We start from the raw sequence: 13,887 nt of genomic DNA, 5'->3' as shown, positions 1-13,887 counted from the left end.
TCTCATCTCATTCATTATCTCTAGCCGCTTTATCCTGTTCTACAGGGTCGCAGGCAAGCTGGTGCCTATCCCAGCTGACTACGGGCGAAAGGCGGGGTACACCCTGGACAAGTCGCCAGGTCATCACAGGGCTGACACATAGACACAGACAACCATTCACACTCACATTCACACCTACGGTCAATTTAGAGTCACCAGTTAACCTAACCTGCATGTCTTTGGACTGTGGGGGAAACCGGAGCACCTGGAGGAAACCCACGCGGACACGGGGAGAACATGCAAACTCCGCACAGAAAGGCCCTCGCCGGCCCCGGGGCTCGAACCCGGACCTTCTTGCTGTGAGGCGACAGTGCTAACCACTACACCACCGTGCCACCCCATAATATAATATAAATGACTAACTGTGTAACAGTCACTGAAAAGGCCAAAATCTGGAGGCAAATGACAGTGAAACCGACTTAGATGTGAATTAAGTGAGTTTTCACAAAGGTTTCATCTCATTCATTCATCTCATTATCTCTAGCCGCTTTATCCTTCTACAGGGTCGCAGGCAAGCTGGAGCCTATCCCAGCTGACTACGGGCGAAAGGCGGGGTACACCCTGGACAAGTCGCCAGGTCATCACAGGGCTGACACATAGACACAGACAACCATTCACACTCACATTCACACCTACGGTCAATTTAGAGTCACCAGTTAACCTAACCTGCATGTCTTTGGACTGTGGGGGAAACCGGAGCACCCGGAGGAAACCCACGCGGACACGCGGAGAACATGCAAACTCCACACAGAAAGGCCCTCGCCGGCCACGGGGCTCGAACCCAGGACCTTCTTGCTGTGAGGCGACAGTGCTAACCACTACACCACCGTGCCACCCCATAATATAATATAAATGACTAACTGTGTAACAGTCACTGAAAAGGCCTAAATCTGGAGGCAAATGACAGTGAAACCGACTTAGATGTGAATTGAGTTTTCACAAAGGTTTCAATTTGTATATAACTGAAATGCACAAGCTGTTTAACCTGACTGTGCCATCCATTTATAAAAGTGCATTAATTCATGATAATTTATTTGCATACACACACAAATAGGATATATATTCATTATAATCTTTTGTAAGATGTTTATTTCATGTATATACTCATAAAGCCTAATAAAAAATGAGTACAAAAAAACACAAATAGGATATATATAAAACCCTAAATTGTTTCTTGTTTTTTTTTAATTAAAGATGTGTGTAGTACAATCATTCTGCCACAGAAAAAGAACAGTTCAAAGAAATCACTGAAAGCCCAATATTGTCATGACACTCTGTGTGTGTGTGTGTGTGTGTGTGTGTGTGTGTGTGTGTGTGTGTGTGCGCAGTATGACGAGGGCGTGCGGTACGGGAGCAGTGGGTTGGAGCAGGAGAGGCAGTACAGAGTGAATGTGCGAGGAAACATCACCCGAGCTCTGACATCACTGGACCTCAACACCGTCAGTGACATCCAGCAGACCTCAGCTGCTCTCGCCCAGTGCACAGTGAGACGAACACGCGCGCGCATGCCTCAGTTAAATAAAAAAGAAGTAGTAGTAATGAGAAATTATGAAAATGAGAATGAGTTTTCCTGAGAAATAAATAAAAGTGAGGTCCTTTAATTACTTGTGTGTGTGTGTAGGCTGTGGGCCGGGAATTTGTGTGTGAGGAGTGTCAGAACAGCACACTGAATAAACTGGAGTCGATGCTGGAGATCCTACAGACGGACACCAAGCAGGGCACCGTGACTCCCACAGAGATCGCAGACAACATCCTCAACATCATGGGTGAGTGAGACGTGCGACACGGACAAATCCTAGACTCCGTTCAGACTGCACCCTGAAACGACCCATATCCGATTTTTTTGCCCATATGTGACCTGTATCCGATTTGTTATTGACAATCTGAACGACACAGATCCGATTTTTTCACATGCGACCCAGGCCGCTTGGATATGTGGTCCTAAATCCGATTCATATCCGATATTTTCACACGTGACTGCAGTCTGACCGGACAGGTCGCATTCATGCAACCTACACGTCATCAACAAGAGACAAACGTCACTATTCTGCGTTGGCTAATCCCGCCTCTTTGGTGGAAAACAACAACAATGACATAATGCGCTACATGAACAGGCGCACACACAGTCTCTGTCGCACTCCGTCATATGCGCGATGCAGACATTACTGTTTCGCGTGCGTGCTCTTGCTCACTTGCTCTAGATTCCGGGAGATATTCTCCAATTTGCGGGCATCAGGGAGCCGCTATCAATATGCGGGAGACTCCCAGAACATCCGGGAGACTTGGGATGTCTGCACTAGACAGTGTTTATGTAGAGAGCATGTGCACTTCAATCAATCAATCAATCTTTCAACGGAGGTTGCTGCCACGGCCCCACTCACTCACACACACACTCTCTCTCTCTCACGCAGAGACACTCTCATTCTCACACACACAGCACACGATGTGCTTATTACGTGTCAATTTGCGCATGCGGGACACTTTTGGGTCGTTTTCCGTTCATATTGGAGATCGCATACAAGTCTCATATAATTGGTAATGTGAACGGCCTCACAAAAAAATCGGATTTCACAACAAATCAGATATGGGTCGTTTCAGGTTGCAGTCTGAACGTAGTGCTAACCTCTTCACACACACCTTCTGCTCCGTTTTTACAAAACGGTGCGCATTCTGACTCGTTCAAACGGTAACACATAAGGTCTTAAGATGGGAAGTGGTGGCTCAAAGGGTTAAGGGTCTGGGTTAAGGTCAGGGGTTCAAACCCCAGCCCCGGCACTGCCAAGCTGCCACTGTTGGACCCTTAACCCTCTCTGCTCCAGGGGGTGCTGTATCATGGCTGACTTTCACTCTGACCCCAGCTTCCTATGAAGAAAATAATTTCACTGCGCTCTAAGGTATGTGTGACAAATAAAGGCGGCTTCTTCTAGCAGTTGGAATTTGCATCCATTTTCAGGCGCGGTTAATTCGTTAAGTACGTGAATGTGTGTGCAGCTGCATCTCTCTCTCACTCATACACACACATTTGAGGGGTAAAAAGGTGAAGTAATAACCACGTGTGGCTGATTATACTTTATATTCCACCCAACGTACAACACTTTGCAACTAATTGCAGCAGCCATTAGGTTTTGCTTGTGATTTTGGCCACTTCTCAAATGCAGGTGTTTGTGTTGCTCGGATCTTTACGGCCCTTGATGGGGTATAATAGAGGCTGGTGGGTGGGAATTGCCAGGTGCGCAAATTGGGGGTGTAAAAGAAATCTCATCTCATCTCATCTCATTATCTCTAGCCGCTTTATCCTGTTCTACAGGGTCGCAGGCGAGCTGGAGCATATCCCAGCTGACTACGGGCGAAAGGCGGGGTACACCCTGGACAAGTTGCCAGGTCATCACAGGGCTGACACATAGACACAGACAACCATTCACACTCACATTCACACCTACGCTCAATTTAGAGTCACCAGTTAACCTAACCTGCATGTCTTTGGACTGTGGGGGAAACCGGAGCACCCGGAGGAAACCCACGCGGACACGGGGAGAACATGCAAACTCCACACAGAAAGGCCCTCGCCGGCCACGGGGCTCGAACCCAGACCTTCTTGCTGTGAGGCAACAGTGCTAACCACTACACCACCGTGCCGCCCCGTAAAAGAAATCTATGTTTTTATAAAGTTTAATAAACTGAGAAATTGAAATAGTATGAACATGTTGTGCAGGGTATCTGATCCATCAGGTGAGTGAGACATCGTCGTCCGCACTGGAGGAGTCCAAGGATCGCGACCCTCTACGCGTGGCTGCTAAAGCCTACACCCTGTCCTCGGAGCTTATGCGCATCCTGATGCTGTCTCGTGTGCTGAACGAGGAGCCGCTGATCTTGCGTGGAGCCGAGATCGTGGCCGCCGGGAAACGCGCCGACCCGCTCAGCTTGCTGTGCTACGGGTTGAGTGACACCCCCGAGTGCCGCCGCTTCTCTATCCCAAGAGCATTCAACTCCAGCCTGGGTACCAGCCTGAGCACCAGCGGGGGTGCCAACGAGGGCATCGTGCAACTGCTCTTCCAGGTGGAGCCCAACCCGTTCCCTTTTAACTACGTCCCCAACTACACCGTGTCCACTGAGGTGGCATCCATGGAGTTCCGCACCATCAACGGCTCCCAGATCCCCATTGCTGACTTAGACGAGAGTCAGGCCATCAGAGTCGCGCTGAACAACGGTACCACGGCGGGAGTGGATGGAAACAGCACCGGGGTGAGGCTGGATCCGGCGGGGGTGGTGAATGTGAGCAGGTGTGGTTCGGTGATCATCAAAGTGAGCACAGGGAACAACAATCGACGAGCTGGAGTCTACATCCAAGTCAACTTTACCGTCGTAGAAGGTAATTTTACACCGTGGACACCAGGGGGCAGAAGTTCTCTCCCTCTTAACAACTGCAATGATGTAACCGAGAACATGTAACTCGTTTCGTGAACATTCCACTACATTAAGTGTTTGTGTGTGTGTTCCTCTTGACTTCAAGATTCTCCAGATGCACAAACGTCAGACCCGTCAATCATGGCGTATCTGCACACGTCTAATAAGCCTAACGAGGACACAAGCACAGACAGGAAACGCATCACCCTCAGCATGGTGCAGGCGGAGGGCCTCGACCACCAGCTCTACACCTTCTTCCTGTCTCCACTGTAAGAGAATAAATAATACGGCCTGTAGCTGTGGTTGCACACGCTTTATTTAAAACCGACATCGTCTGAGGTTGGTGTTTGATGTGTGATCGGCGTCACGTGACCTAAACATAGACCTATGACGCAAATCCTGCTTTTGTTCTGCATTAGTGTGTCGCACCGACTCGTTGTAATGACTGTGTCATGTCTTTGTAGTTTATACGACACGACACAGGATCACTTCATCAACGTCTCGGCAGGCTGCGCTCCTGATTGGCCGATCCGGATCCGTGTGGAGGTGGGCGTGTTCATGGTGCTCTGTCAGTACTTCAGTGAACTGGGGCACATGTGGCAAACGGACGGGATGGTGCCCCTGCCGGAGACCAGTGTGGGGCAAGCCGTGTGCAGCACACGCCACCTCACGGCCTTCGGCGCCAGTCTGCTCGTCCCGCAGGATGCCGTGAGCTTCACCGTGCACGTGAGTGACGCCAAGAGTGCTTATGAATATTAATGAAGCAGTCGGTTGTAGGGCCTAGAACCTTTAAGGGTTCCCTCAAGAAAGACCCCTGACCAAAGGGTTTGGAAAATCTAAAACAGTACACTGGATCTTAGATCTTTTGTCACTTCTGCGTTCCCTCTGGCAGGACCCGCTGATCAGCCGCAGTCTGGTGGTGCTGCTGGTGTGTGTGGTGTGTTTGTTGTGCTACGCTGTAGCCGCTGCTGTGCTCAGGAAGCTGGACCAGTTGGATCTGAGACGAGCCTCCGTGGTGCCGCTGTGTGGGAAAGATGGACTCTACAAATACGAGATCCAGGTCAAGACCGGTTGGACGCGAGGGGCAGGTGAGGGGGCGGGGCTGAAAGGTCAGGTCGTACTGCTGCTTGCTGGTACATGAGGGTTTATCCTGCGTAGTTTGACTTTTGGTATTGATCAGCGTACATGTCGTGGATCCCCTCTCTGTTTTTATACCTTGACCCCTGGCTCCATTTCAGGCACCACGGCCCACGTTGGCATCAGTCTCCACGGCAGCGAGAGCCGCAGCGGACACCGTCACTTGGACCGAGTCGGAGCGTTTACACGCAACAATCTGGACATTTTCCACATCGCCACTGACTCCAGCCTCGGAAACCTGCTCAAAATCCGAGTGTGGCATGACAACAAAGGTACAAGTCTGACATGTGCATACTGTCTCTGTCTGTCTTTCTCTTCTCTATCCTCCATCTCCCACTCTTTCTGTCTCTCTCTCTTTCTCCCTGTCTCTTTATTCTCTCAACGTCTGCCTCTGTCTCTCTCTCTCTCTCTCTCTCTCTCTCTCACTCACTCCCTCTGTCTGTCTCTCTCTCCCTCTCACTCTGTCTTCCCTCCTTCTGTCTCTCTGTCTCTCTCCTTCTCTGTCTGTCTCTTTTTGTCTTGCTCTCTCACTTTTACTCCCTCTGTCTGTCTGTCTCTCATTTTTACTCCCTCTGTCTCTCCCTCCCTCTGTCTGTCTCAGGTCTCTCTCCAGCCTGGTTGCTGCAGTATGTCCTGGTGAAGGACTTGCAGACAGGAAGCTCGTACTTCTTCCTGGTGGAGGAGTGGCTCTCTGTGGACAATGAGAAGACAGACGGCAGGGTGGAGATAGAGGCAGAGCCTTCAGGTAAAGCCACGCCCATCTGAGAGCCTGAGTTTTCCAGATGATTGGCTCGACAGTACATGTCACTCAACTAACTACAAATGTGTAGATAATATTAATAAACCCTTTTTTTGCTTTTACAGAGGAGGTGGAGCTTCATCGTTGGCCCCGCCTCCTCACCTGGGAGCTCCAGAGGGCGGTGTGTGATAGTCACATGTGGCTGTCACTATGGGAACGACCCCCACGCAGTCCCTTCACCCGCCTGCAGAGGGCGACATGCTGCTCCGTGCTGCTCCACCTCATCATGCTCACCAACACCGTCTGGTACGCCACAGTCACCTTCAGCAAGAGGTACAGCCACGCCCTTCTCTCTCTCACACACACAGCGCAATCTTACACTTCGTCAGTCTCTGAACTTAACTGTGTTGATTCTAATAGCACATTTAGATGTTAATAAATAAGGAGATGAGGTATATAATTATTGTGTTATTGTATACGGGTTATTAATGTAGACGTACTGAAGTGTTATGATTGATACAGTATTTAAAAAATTAATAAGATGTTTGTCTTATTATGAGTATAATGCGTGATAAGATTTAATTAAGACTTAAAGACCCAGTGGGGTTGATTATAAGTGAATATAAAGGTGTGTGTGTGTGTGTTCCAGCTTTGTTCCTGTATCAGAGCAGGTGTCTCTGAATGCAGAGGTTGTGGGAGTGGGCGTGGTCAGCTGTCTGGTGGTGTATCCTATTTACCTGCTCATCTTCTGTCTTTTCAGACTCAGTCGCAGTAAAGTAAGTCAGTTACACGCACACACACACACACACACACACACACACACACACACAGGGTGCGATTTGTCAAAAAACCAGAAGGGGGGATGTGGTTTTTTTTTTAATCATGAAACGTCACAGAATTAAGGTAACAATAGGCTAACAGCTCAATAACATCCGATGATATCAAATGAATAACACTAAATGAAAACAAACACTAAACCAGAGATAGTAAATTCATCTTCCTATCTCTCTGACTAAATACACGAACACTAACGCACAACAAAGTTCGCATTGCTTGTCGCGTTGCTGTGATGTTTCTCTCCCTCCGGATTAAATGGACAGTGACTCGAAAATCACTAAAATACATGAATACTAAATGAACAGTTTGCTCTGATGGCACAGTTCACATTGTGCGCAGCTTTCCGATTTAAACTGTTTTTTTTCTCATCCTTATACTTCCTGTTTCATGGACTGTAACGGATTTGCTTATTTAGTAATTTTAATACAGAATTTACTTTGAAATTATAATCAGACACTCCAACGCCCCCCCCAAAAAAAAATCGGCCGTGAAAAAGGCGGCATCCGCCAAAAGGCGTGCTTGTTTGCATCCCTGCGAGAACGCAAAGATATTGTTATTATCTACAATGTATCTATTTGCTGGGGACGTTCGTGAACATCAAAGCTGCCACTTCGGGTCATTTTGAAAGTGAGTGCAATGTAGACCATAGAAAACTGTGTCACAACATGCCTGTCGTGTCAACTTTTTTTTTTGGTTTGTTTGTTTTATTGACGGGGTTGTCCCCGAGGATTTTTTTTCAGCAGAGATAAAAACCAGGGGGGGGGATGATCCCCCCCCCAGCAAATCGCACCCAGCATACACACACACATATATATATATATATGCACAAACCCCTAAGCTTGCTCCAAAAAGGAGACACATTTTGCAACTAAAATTGTGTGTGTGTGTGTGTCAGGTCTTAGTGGAGCAGCTGCCTCCTCAGGTGGACCAGGAATCTCTAGAAATTGATGACTTCCTCGATAACTCTCTCACCGGAAGCTCCTTCCTCATTTTCAATGGAATCACAGAGGTGAGGTGGAAGGAGGCGTGGCCTCTGTGTGTCAGTCTCAAAGAAGGTGTGGCCTCAGTGTGTCACTCAGTGAAGGAGGCGTGGCCTGTGTGTTAGTCTCAATGAAGGAGGTGTGGTTCATGTGTGTCTGTCTCAATGAAGGAGGCGTGGTCTCTGTGTCAGTCTCAATGGAGGTGTGGCCTCTGTGTGTGACAGTCTCAATGAAGGAGGTGTGGCCTCTGTGTGTTAGTCTCAGTGAAGGAGGTGTGGCCTCTGTGTGTTAAGGCCAATTTATGCTGACAACCCAGTCCTCGCAGATAGCGTCACAGACAGTGTCTGCGTAGCCCCCCCACCTTCGCAGACGCTCTGCGCGCACCTCCCAAAAATTGTGACCACTGCAGAAGCCTCGCAGACAGCGCCGCAGACAAGAGGGCTCTGATTGGTCCACTCTACATCCGCTGTACACGCACTTCCGCTTCCCTACTTTCCCAGTTTGGTTTGTTTTCACGACTGGCATTTTTAAAAACACGAGCGAAGATGGAGCAGCACGAAGAGCGGTTGATTGAGGAAGTACGTACATCTATACGACTCCAGTTCTAGTCATTATAAAAAAAAAAAAAGTTCTAGTCATTATAAGTAACCGGAGGATAAACACTCCACTAACCACACCCACCAACTACTCCTAGCGACTTCGCACCCCCTTGCGTTGTGGCGGTGAATAACATCGCGCACGCCTATTATCCCCGCTCAACGATAAATTACAACTGTCTGCAAAAAGCTGTCTGCGAAAGCCTTGTCGCACAAGCATGCAGAGGCCTTTAGTCTCAGTGAAGGAGGTGTGGCCTCTGTCAGTCTCAGTGAAGGAGGTGTGGCCTCTGTGTGTGTCACTCAGTGAAGATGTGGCCTGTGTGTCACTCAATGAAGGAGGCGTGGCCTGTGTGTGTCAGCCTCAGTGAAGGAGGTGTGGCCTCTGTGTGTGTCACTCAATGAAGGAGGCGTGGCCTGTGCGTGTTAATCTCAGTGAAGGAAGTGTGGTTTGTGTGTGTCAGTCTTAGTGAAGGAGGTGTGGTCTCTCTGTGTTAGTCGGAATGAAAGAGGTGTGGAATCTTTGTGTTGGCCTCAGAGAAGGTGTGGCCCCTGTCAGTCTGAATGAAGGAGGTGTGGCCTGTGTGTCACTCAATGAAGGAGGCATGGCCTGTGTGTGTTAGTCTTAATGAAGGAGGTGTGGCCTGTGTGTGTGTGTGTGTGTGTGTGTGTCGGTCACAATGAAAGAGGCGTGTTCTCTGTATCAGTCCAAATGAAGGAGGTGTGGCCTCTGTGTGTTAGTAAATAAGGTGTGGCCTATGTGTGTCAGTCGCAATGAAGGAGGTGTGGCCTGTGTGTGTGTCAGTCTCAGTGAAAGGGTCATGGCCTCTGTGTGTTACTCAATGGAGGAGGTGTGGCCTCTGTGTGTTAGTAAATAAGATGTGGCCTGTGTGTGTCAGTCTCAGTGAAGGAGGTGTGGCCTGTGTGTGTGTGTGTGTCAGTCTCAGTGAAGGAGGTGTGGCCTGTGTGTGTGTCAGTCTCAGTGAAAGAGGCGTGTTCTCTGTGTCAGTCCAAATGAAGGAGGTGTGGCCTCTGTGTGTTAGTAAATAAGGTGTAGCCTGTGTGTGTCAGTCTCAGTGAAGGAGGTGTGGCCTGTGTGTGTGTGCGTGTCAGTCTCAGTGAAAGAGGCGTGTTCTCTGTGTCAGTCCAAATGAAGGAGGTGTGGCCTCTGTGTGTTAGTAAATAAGGTGTGGCCTATGTGTGTCAGTCTCAATGAAGGAGGTGTGGCCTGTGTGTGTGTCAGTCTCAGTGAAAGGGTCATGGCCTCTGTGTGTTACTCAATGGAGGAGGTGTGGCCTCTGTGTGTTAGTAAATAAGATGTGGCCTGTGTGTGTCAGTCTCAGTGAAGGAGGTGTGGCCTGTGTGTGTGTGTGTGTCAGTCGCAGTGAAGGAGGTGTGGCCTGTGTGTGTGTCAGTCTCAGTGAAAGAGGCGTGTTCTCTGTGTCAGTCCAAATGAAGGAGGTGTGGCCTCTGTGTGTTAGTAAATAAGGTGTGGCCTATGTGTGTCAGTCTCAATGAAGGAGGTGTGGCCTGTGTGTGTGTCAGTCTCAGTGAAAGGGTCATGGCCTCTGTGTGTTACTCAGTGGAGGAGGTGTGGCCTCTGTGTGTTAGTAAATAAGGTGTGGCCTGTGTCAGTCTCCGTAAAGGACGTATGGTCTGTGTATCCGTCAGTCGCAGTGAAGGAGGCGTGGCCTCTGTGTGTCAGTCTTACTAAAGTAGGTGTGGCCTGTGTGTCAGTCTCTGTAAAGGACGTATGGTCTGTGTATCCGTCAGTCTCAGTGAAGAGGCGTGGCCTCTGTGTGTCAGTCTTACTAAAGTAGGTGTGGCCTGTTTATTCACTTTGTATTGTATTGAATAACCGTCTGCTTTAAATCTTTTATGTTTCGTGTATCAGATCTCACGTCAGGATTCAGCCTGAGTATTAAAGTCACTGAACTTCACACTACAGCTCTCGTTAAAGATATTCAGGAGCTTGTTTTGTGTTGCTTAACATCATCATCATATCAGTGTGTGTGTGTGTGTGTGTGTGTATAAAACACTCAGCAAAGCTGATGGAGGAAACGCGATCTGGGTTTCACTGCACTTCTGAGCCCTTGGGCCAGAACAAACAAACTGCAGTGTGAAAAGCTCGTTGATGGGATGTGATGTGATGTGAGTCGGGTGCGTTGTGCTGCTGCAGTGACTTTTACTTCATTCACTTTATTTCTTCTGCAGACGTACTCCGAGGAGACCAACATCGACCTCCCTACTCCTTCCTCGAAAAGGTGAGCCGCTTGTTTCCATGGCAACATTCATGATGATTGACATATTTTAGTGATGACTGAAAGAGGTATTCAGACACATTTTCATCATCATCATCATCATCATTATGATTATTGCCATCACAGGCCATTGAAGTCTGAAGCTGAGTCAGGTCATTATATTTGATGTGTGTGTGTGTGTGTGTGTGTGTGTGTGTGTGTGTGTGTGTGTGAGAGAGACAGAGAGAGAATGAACAGGATCTATTAACTGTTCAGAGTCAGAAAAGAGGGCAAGAAAAAGAGGAAGAGAGAACCTGTTCTGATTTCTCACCCGTTTTTCTCTATCCATGAAGATGGAGTGTTCCAGATGCTGATTGGCCGGATGTGACAACCGAGCCGTCAATCGAGATGGGGGCGGGACTTCCTCCTCGTCTGAAGCGAGGTCAAGGCAGCAGGCACCTTGGGGTGGACATGACCTTTAACCCAGAGGAGGACGAGACGGTGGTGGGACACGACTACAGGAACAAATACTTCACATCTTCAGGTACTTCAACACGTGGTCTGCTGAGAACCTGGTGAAGATGATGTCACTGATGATGTAACTTCCTTTCCAATAAAATGTTACATGTTACAGCTAATGTTCAGGATACAACCTGGTTATATAAAAGTACAGTTCCTCAAAGGGGTTTTGAAGTCTTAAAAAGGTTCCTGTAGTTGTAAAAGGGTCCATGAGTTCTTGAAACGGTTCCTGTGGCCCTAAAAGGGTTCTTCAAACTGCTGCTGTGTTCCGGTGTCCTTGAAAGAGTTCCTGAGTTCATGAATATGTTCCTGAATAAGTTCCCAAAGGGTTCCTGAAAATGTTCATATATTTTCGAAAACAGTTCCTGTGTGCATAAATACGTTCCTGAATAGGGTTTCAGAGATGCCAAAGGGTTCCTGAAAGGGTTCCTGAGTTAATGAATAAGTTCCTGAATAGGGTTTTGAGATCCCAAAGGGTTCCTGAGTTCCTGAAAATGTTCTTGTATTTCTCAGTATTCCTAAACAGGTTCCTGAGATACTAAACTGCGTCCCGAGTTCCTAAAGTGGTTCCTGGGTTCATGAAAAAATTTTCTTGTGTTCCTGAAACTATTTTTGAAGACAGTCACTGAACTGTGCCAAGTTTCCCAAAAGCACTGTAACACAAAGATTGTCGTTAAATGGTAGAGCGAGCAGCATAATGAACACACTATCTCTCCTAGTTAAGATGCTCTTAGCGTTAAGAGGCTTTTGGGAAACCCACCCCTCTTCAGTGGAGTTCCTGAAAGAGGGTTCCTATGTTCTGGAAAGGATAGATGTGTGTTCTATAAAACAGAGATGCCAACATACACGATTTGGGCGGAGCTGCTACGGATTTGAAGCACAATTACAGTGCTACACGTGGACCTGAAAATAATACGTTTTTTCAACCGGTTTTACCCGTGTATCGATCAAATCAATATATTTTCAGCGTTCAGACTGTTCCACGTGTCATTGTTTACACTGATTCGGATAATTCCTGGGAATTTCCGTATCCTTATGTTAGCTGCACTGTGATTGGCCGAGAGGTGACCTGATTCATGCTCTCGACCAATCACAGCGCGTGTTAAATGCAGCGCTCAGAAACGCGCAGTAATGATGCGTAGTCGTCTTCCTGGAAGCAAACTGTCTTCGTCGGTTGTGTAAATACTAGTGCTGTCAAAAATGTCGCGTTATCATCGCGTTAACTTGACTCAATTTTAACGGCGATAATTTTTTTATCGCGAGATTAACGCTCTGTGACATGATGTAGGTTTTTCATAAGCTTTTGAAACTGCCAGGAACTTGGAACAGAACAGAGACTTTGCTTAGAAAAACGATAGCAGCTAGACTGTAATGCCACGCCCCGCACAGCCAGAGTCCTCTGCCCTCCCCCCAAAGAACCAGTGCGGGCAGGGCGCGCTAGCCCCGCGCCTCGGGACGAAGAGCCACGGTGCTCGGCTTAGGTTTCGTTTTCCCATCGGCGGCTCCATGCCGACTTTGCAGTGGCTGTGACAAGACGTGTTATGCTCTGCAATAAAAAAAAAAAACATTGGTACAAAGCAAGCCCATTCACTTTTTTATTCTGATAAGAGAATTACAATGGTTTTTCATGTGACAAAAATGTGCGATTAAATTGCGATTAATCACGAGTTAACTATGACAGTCGTGACATTAATCGCGATTAAATATTTTAATCACTTGACAGCACTAGTACAGTGGTGCTTGAAAGTTTGTGAATCCTTTAGAATTTTCTATATTTCTGCATAAATATGACCTAAAACATCATCAGATTTTCACACAAGTCCTAAAAGTAGATAAAGAGAACCCAGTTAAACAAATGAGACAAAAATATTATACTTGGTCATTTATTTATTGAGGAAAATGATCCAATATTACATATCTGTGAGTGGCAAAAGTAAGTGAACCTTTGCTTTCAGTATCTGGTGTGACCCCCTTGTGCAGCAATAACTGCAACTAAATGTTACCGGTAACTGTTGGTCAGTCCTGCACACCGGCTTGGAGGAATTTTAGCCCGTTCCTCCATACAGAACAGCTTCAACTCTGGGATGTTGGTGGGTTTCCTCACATGAACTGCTCGCTTCAGGTCCTTCCACAATATTTCGATTGGATTAAGGTCAGGACTTTGACTTGGCCATTCCAAAACATTAACTTTATTCTTCTTTAACCATTCTTTGGTAGAATGACTTGTGTGTTTAGGGTCATTGTCTAGCCGCATGACCCACCTTCTCTTGAGATTCAGTTCATGGACAGATGTCCTGACATTTTCCTTTAGAATTTGCTGGTATAATTCAGAATTCATTGTTCCATCAGTGATGGCAAGCCGTCCTGGCCCAGATGCAGCAAAACAGGCCCAAACCATG

The 13,887-nt window shown here is 47.5% G+C and overlaps 1 protein-coding gene across 2 annotated transcripts in view; it reads left to right on the top strand.

Annotated features, from left to right (window-relative positions):
- pkd1a (polycystic kidney disease 1a) overlaps positions 1 to 13,887 on the top strand; it is a 160,432-nt gene that overhangs the window by 129,061 nt on the left and 17,484 nt on the right. For both annotated transcript variants that reach the window (XM_060899131.1, XM_060899130.1), the window contains 13 exons: positions 1,368 to 1,523; positions 1,661 to 1,805; positions 3,752 to 4,408; positions 4,550 to 4,712; positions 4,908 to 5,169; positions 5,336 to 5,531; positions 5,682 to 5,852; positions 6,182 to 6,325; positions 6,445 to 6,652; positions 6,969 to 7,095; positions 8,052 to 8,165; positions 10,944 to 10,993; positions 11,323 to 11,513. In XM_060899131.1, coding sequence (XP_060755114.1) covers positions 1,368 to 1,523; positions 1,661 to 1,805; positions 3,752 to 4,408; positions 4,550 to 4,712; positions 4,908 to 5,169; positions 5,336 to 5,531; positions 5,682 to 5,852; positions 6,182 to 6,325; positions 6,445 to 6,652; positions 6,969 to 7,095; positions 8,052 to 8,165; positions 10,944 to 10,993; positions 11,323 to 11,513 — 2,584 coding nt within the window. The remainder of the gene's footprint in view (positions 1 to 1,367; positions 1,524 to 1,660; positions 1,806 to 3,751; positions 4,409 to 4,549; positions 4,713 to 4,907; positions 5,170 to 5,335; positions 5,532 to 5,681; positions 5,853 to 6,181; positions 6,326 to 6,444; positions 6,653 to 6,968; positions 7,096 to 8,051; positions 8,166 to 10,943; positions 10,994 to 11,322; positions 11,514 to 13,887) is intronic.

This window comes from Neoarius graeffei, chromosome 18 (assembly GCF_027579695.1).
Source record: "Neoarius graeffei isolate fNeoGra1 chromosome 18, fNeoGra1.pri, whole genome shotgun sequence".
NCBI classification, from domain to species: Eukaryota; Metazoa; Chordata; class Actinopteri; order Siluriformes; family Ariidae; genus Neoarius; species Neoarius graeffei.
Note: the sequence above shows the minus strand (reverse complement) of the source record. Positions and strands in the feature narration are given on the sequence as shown.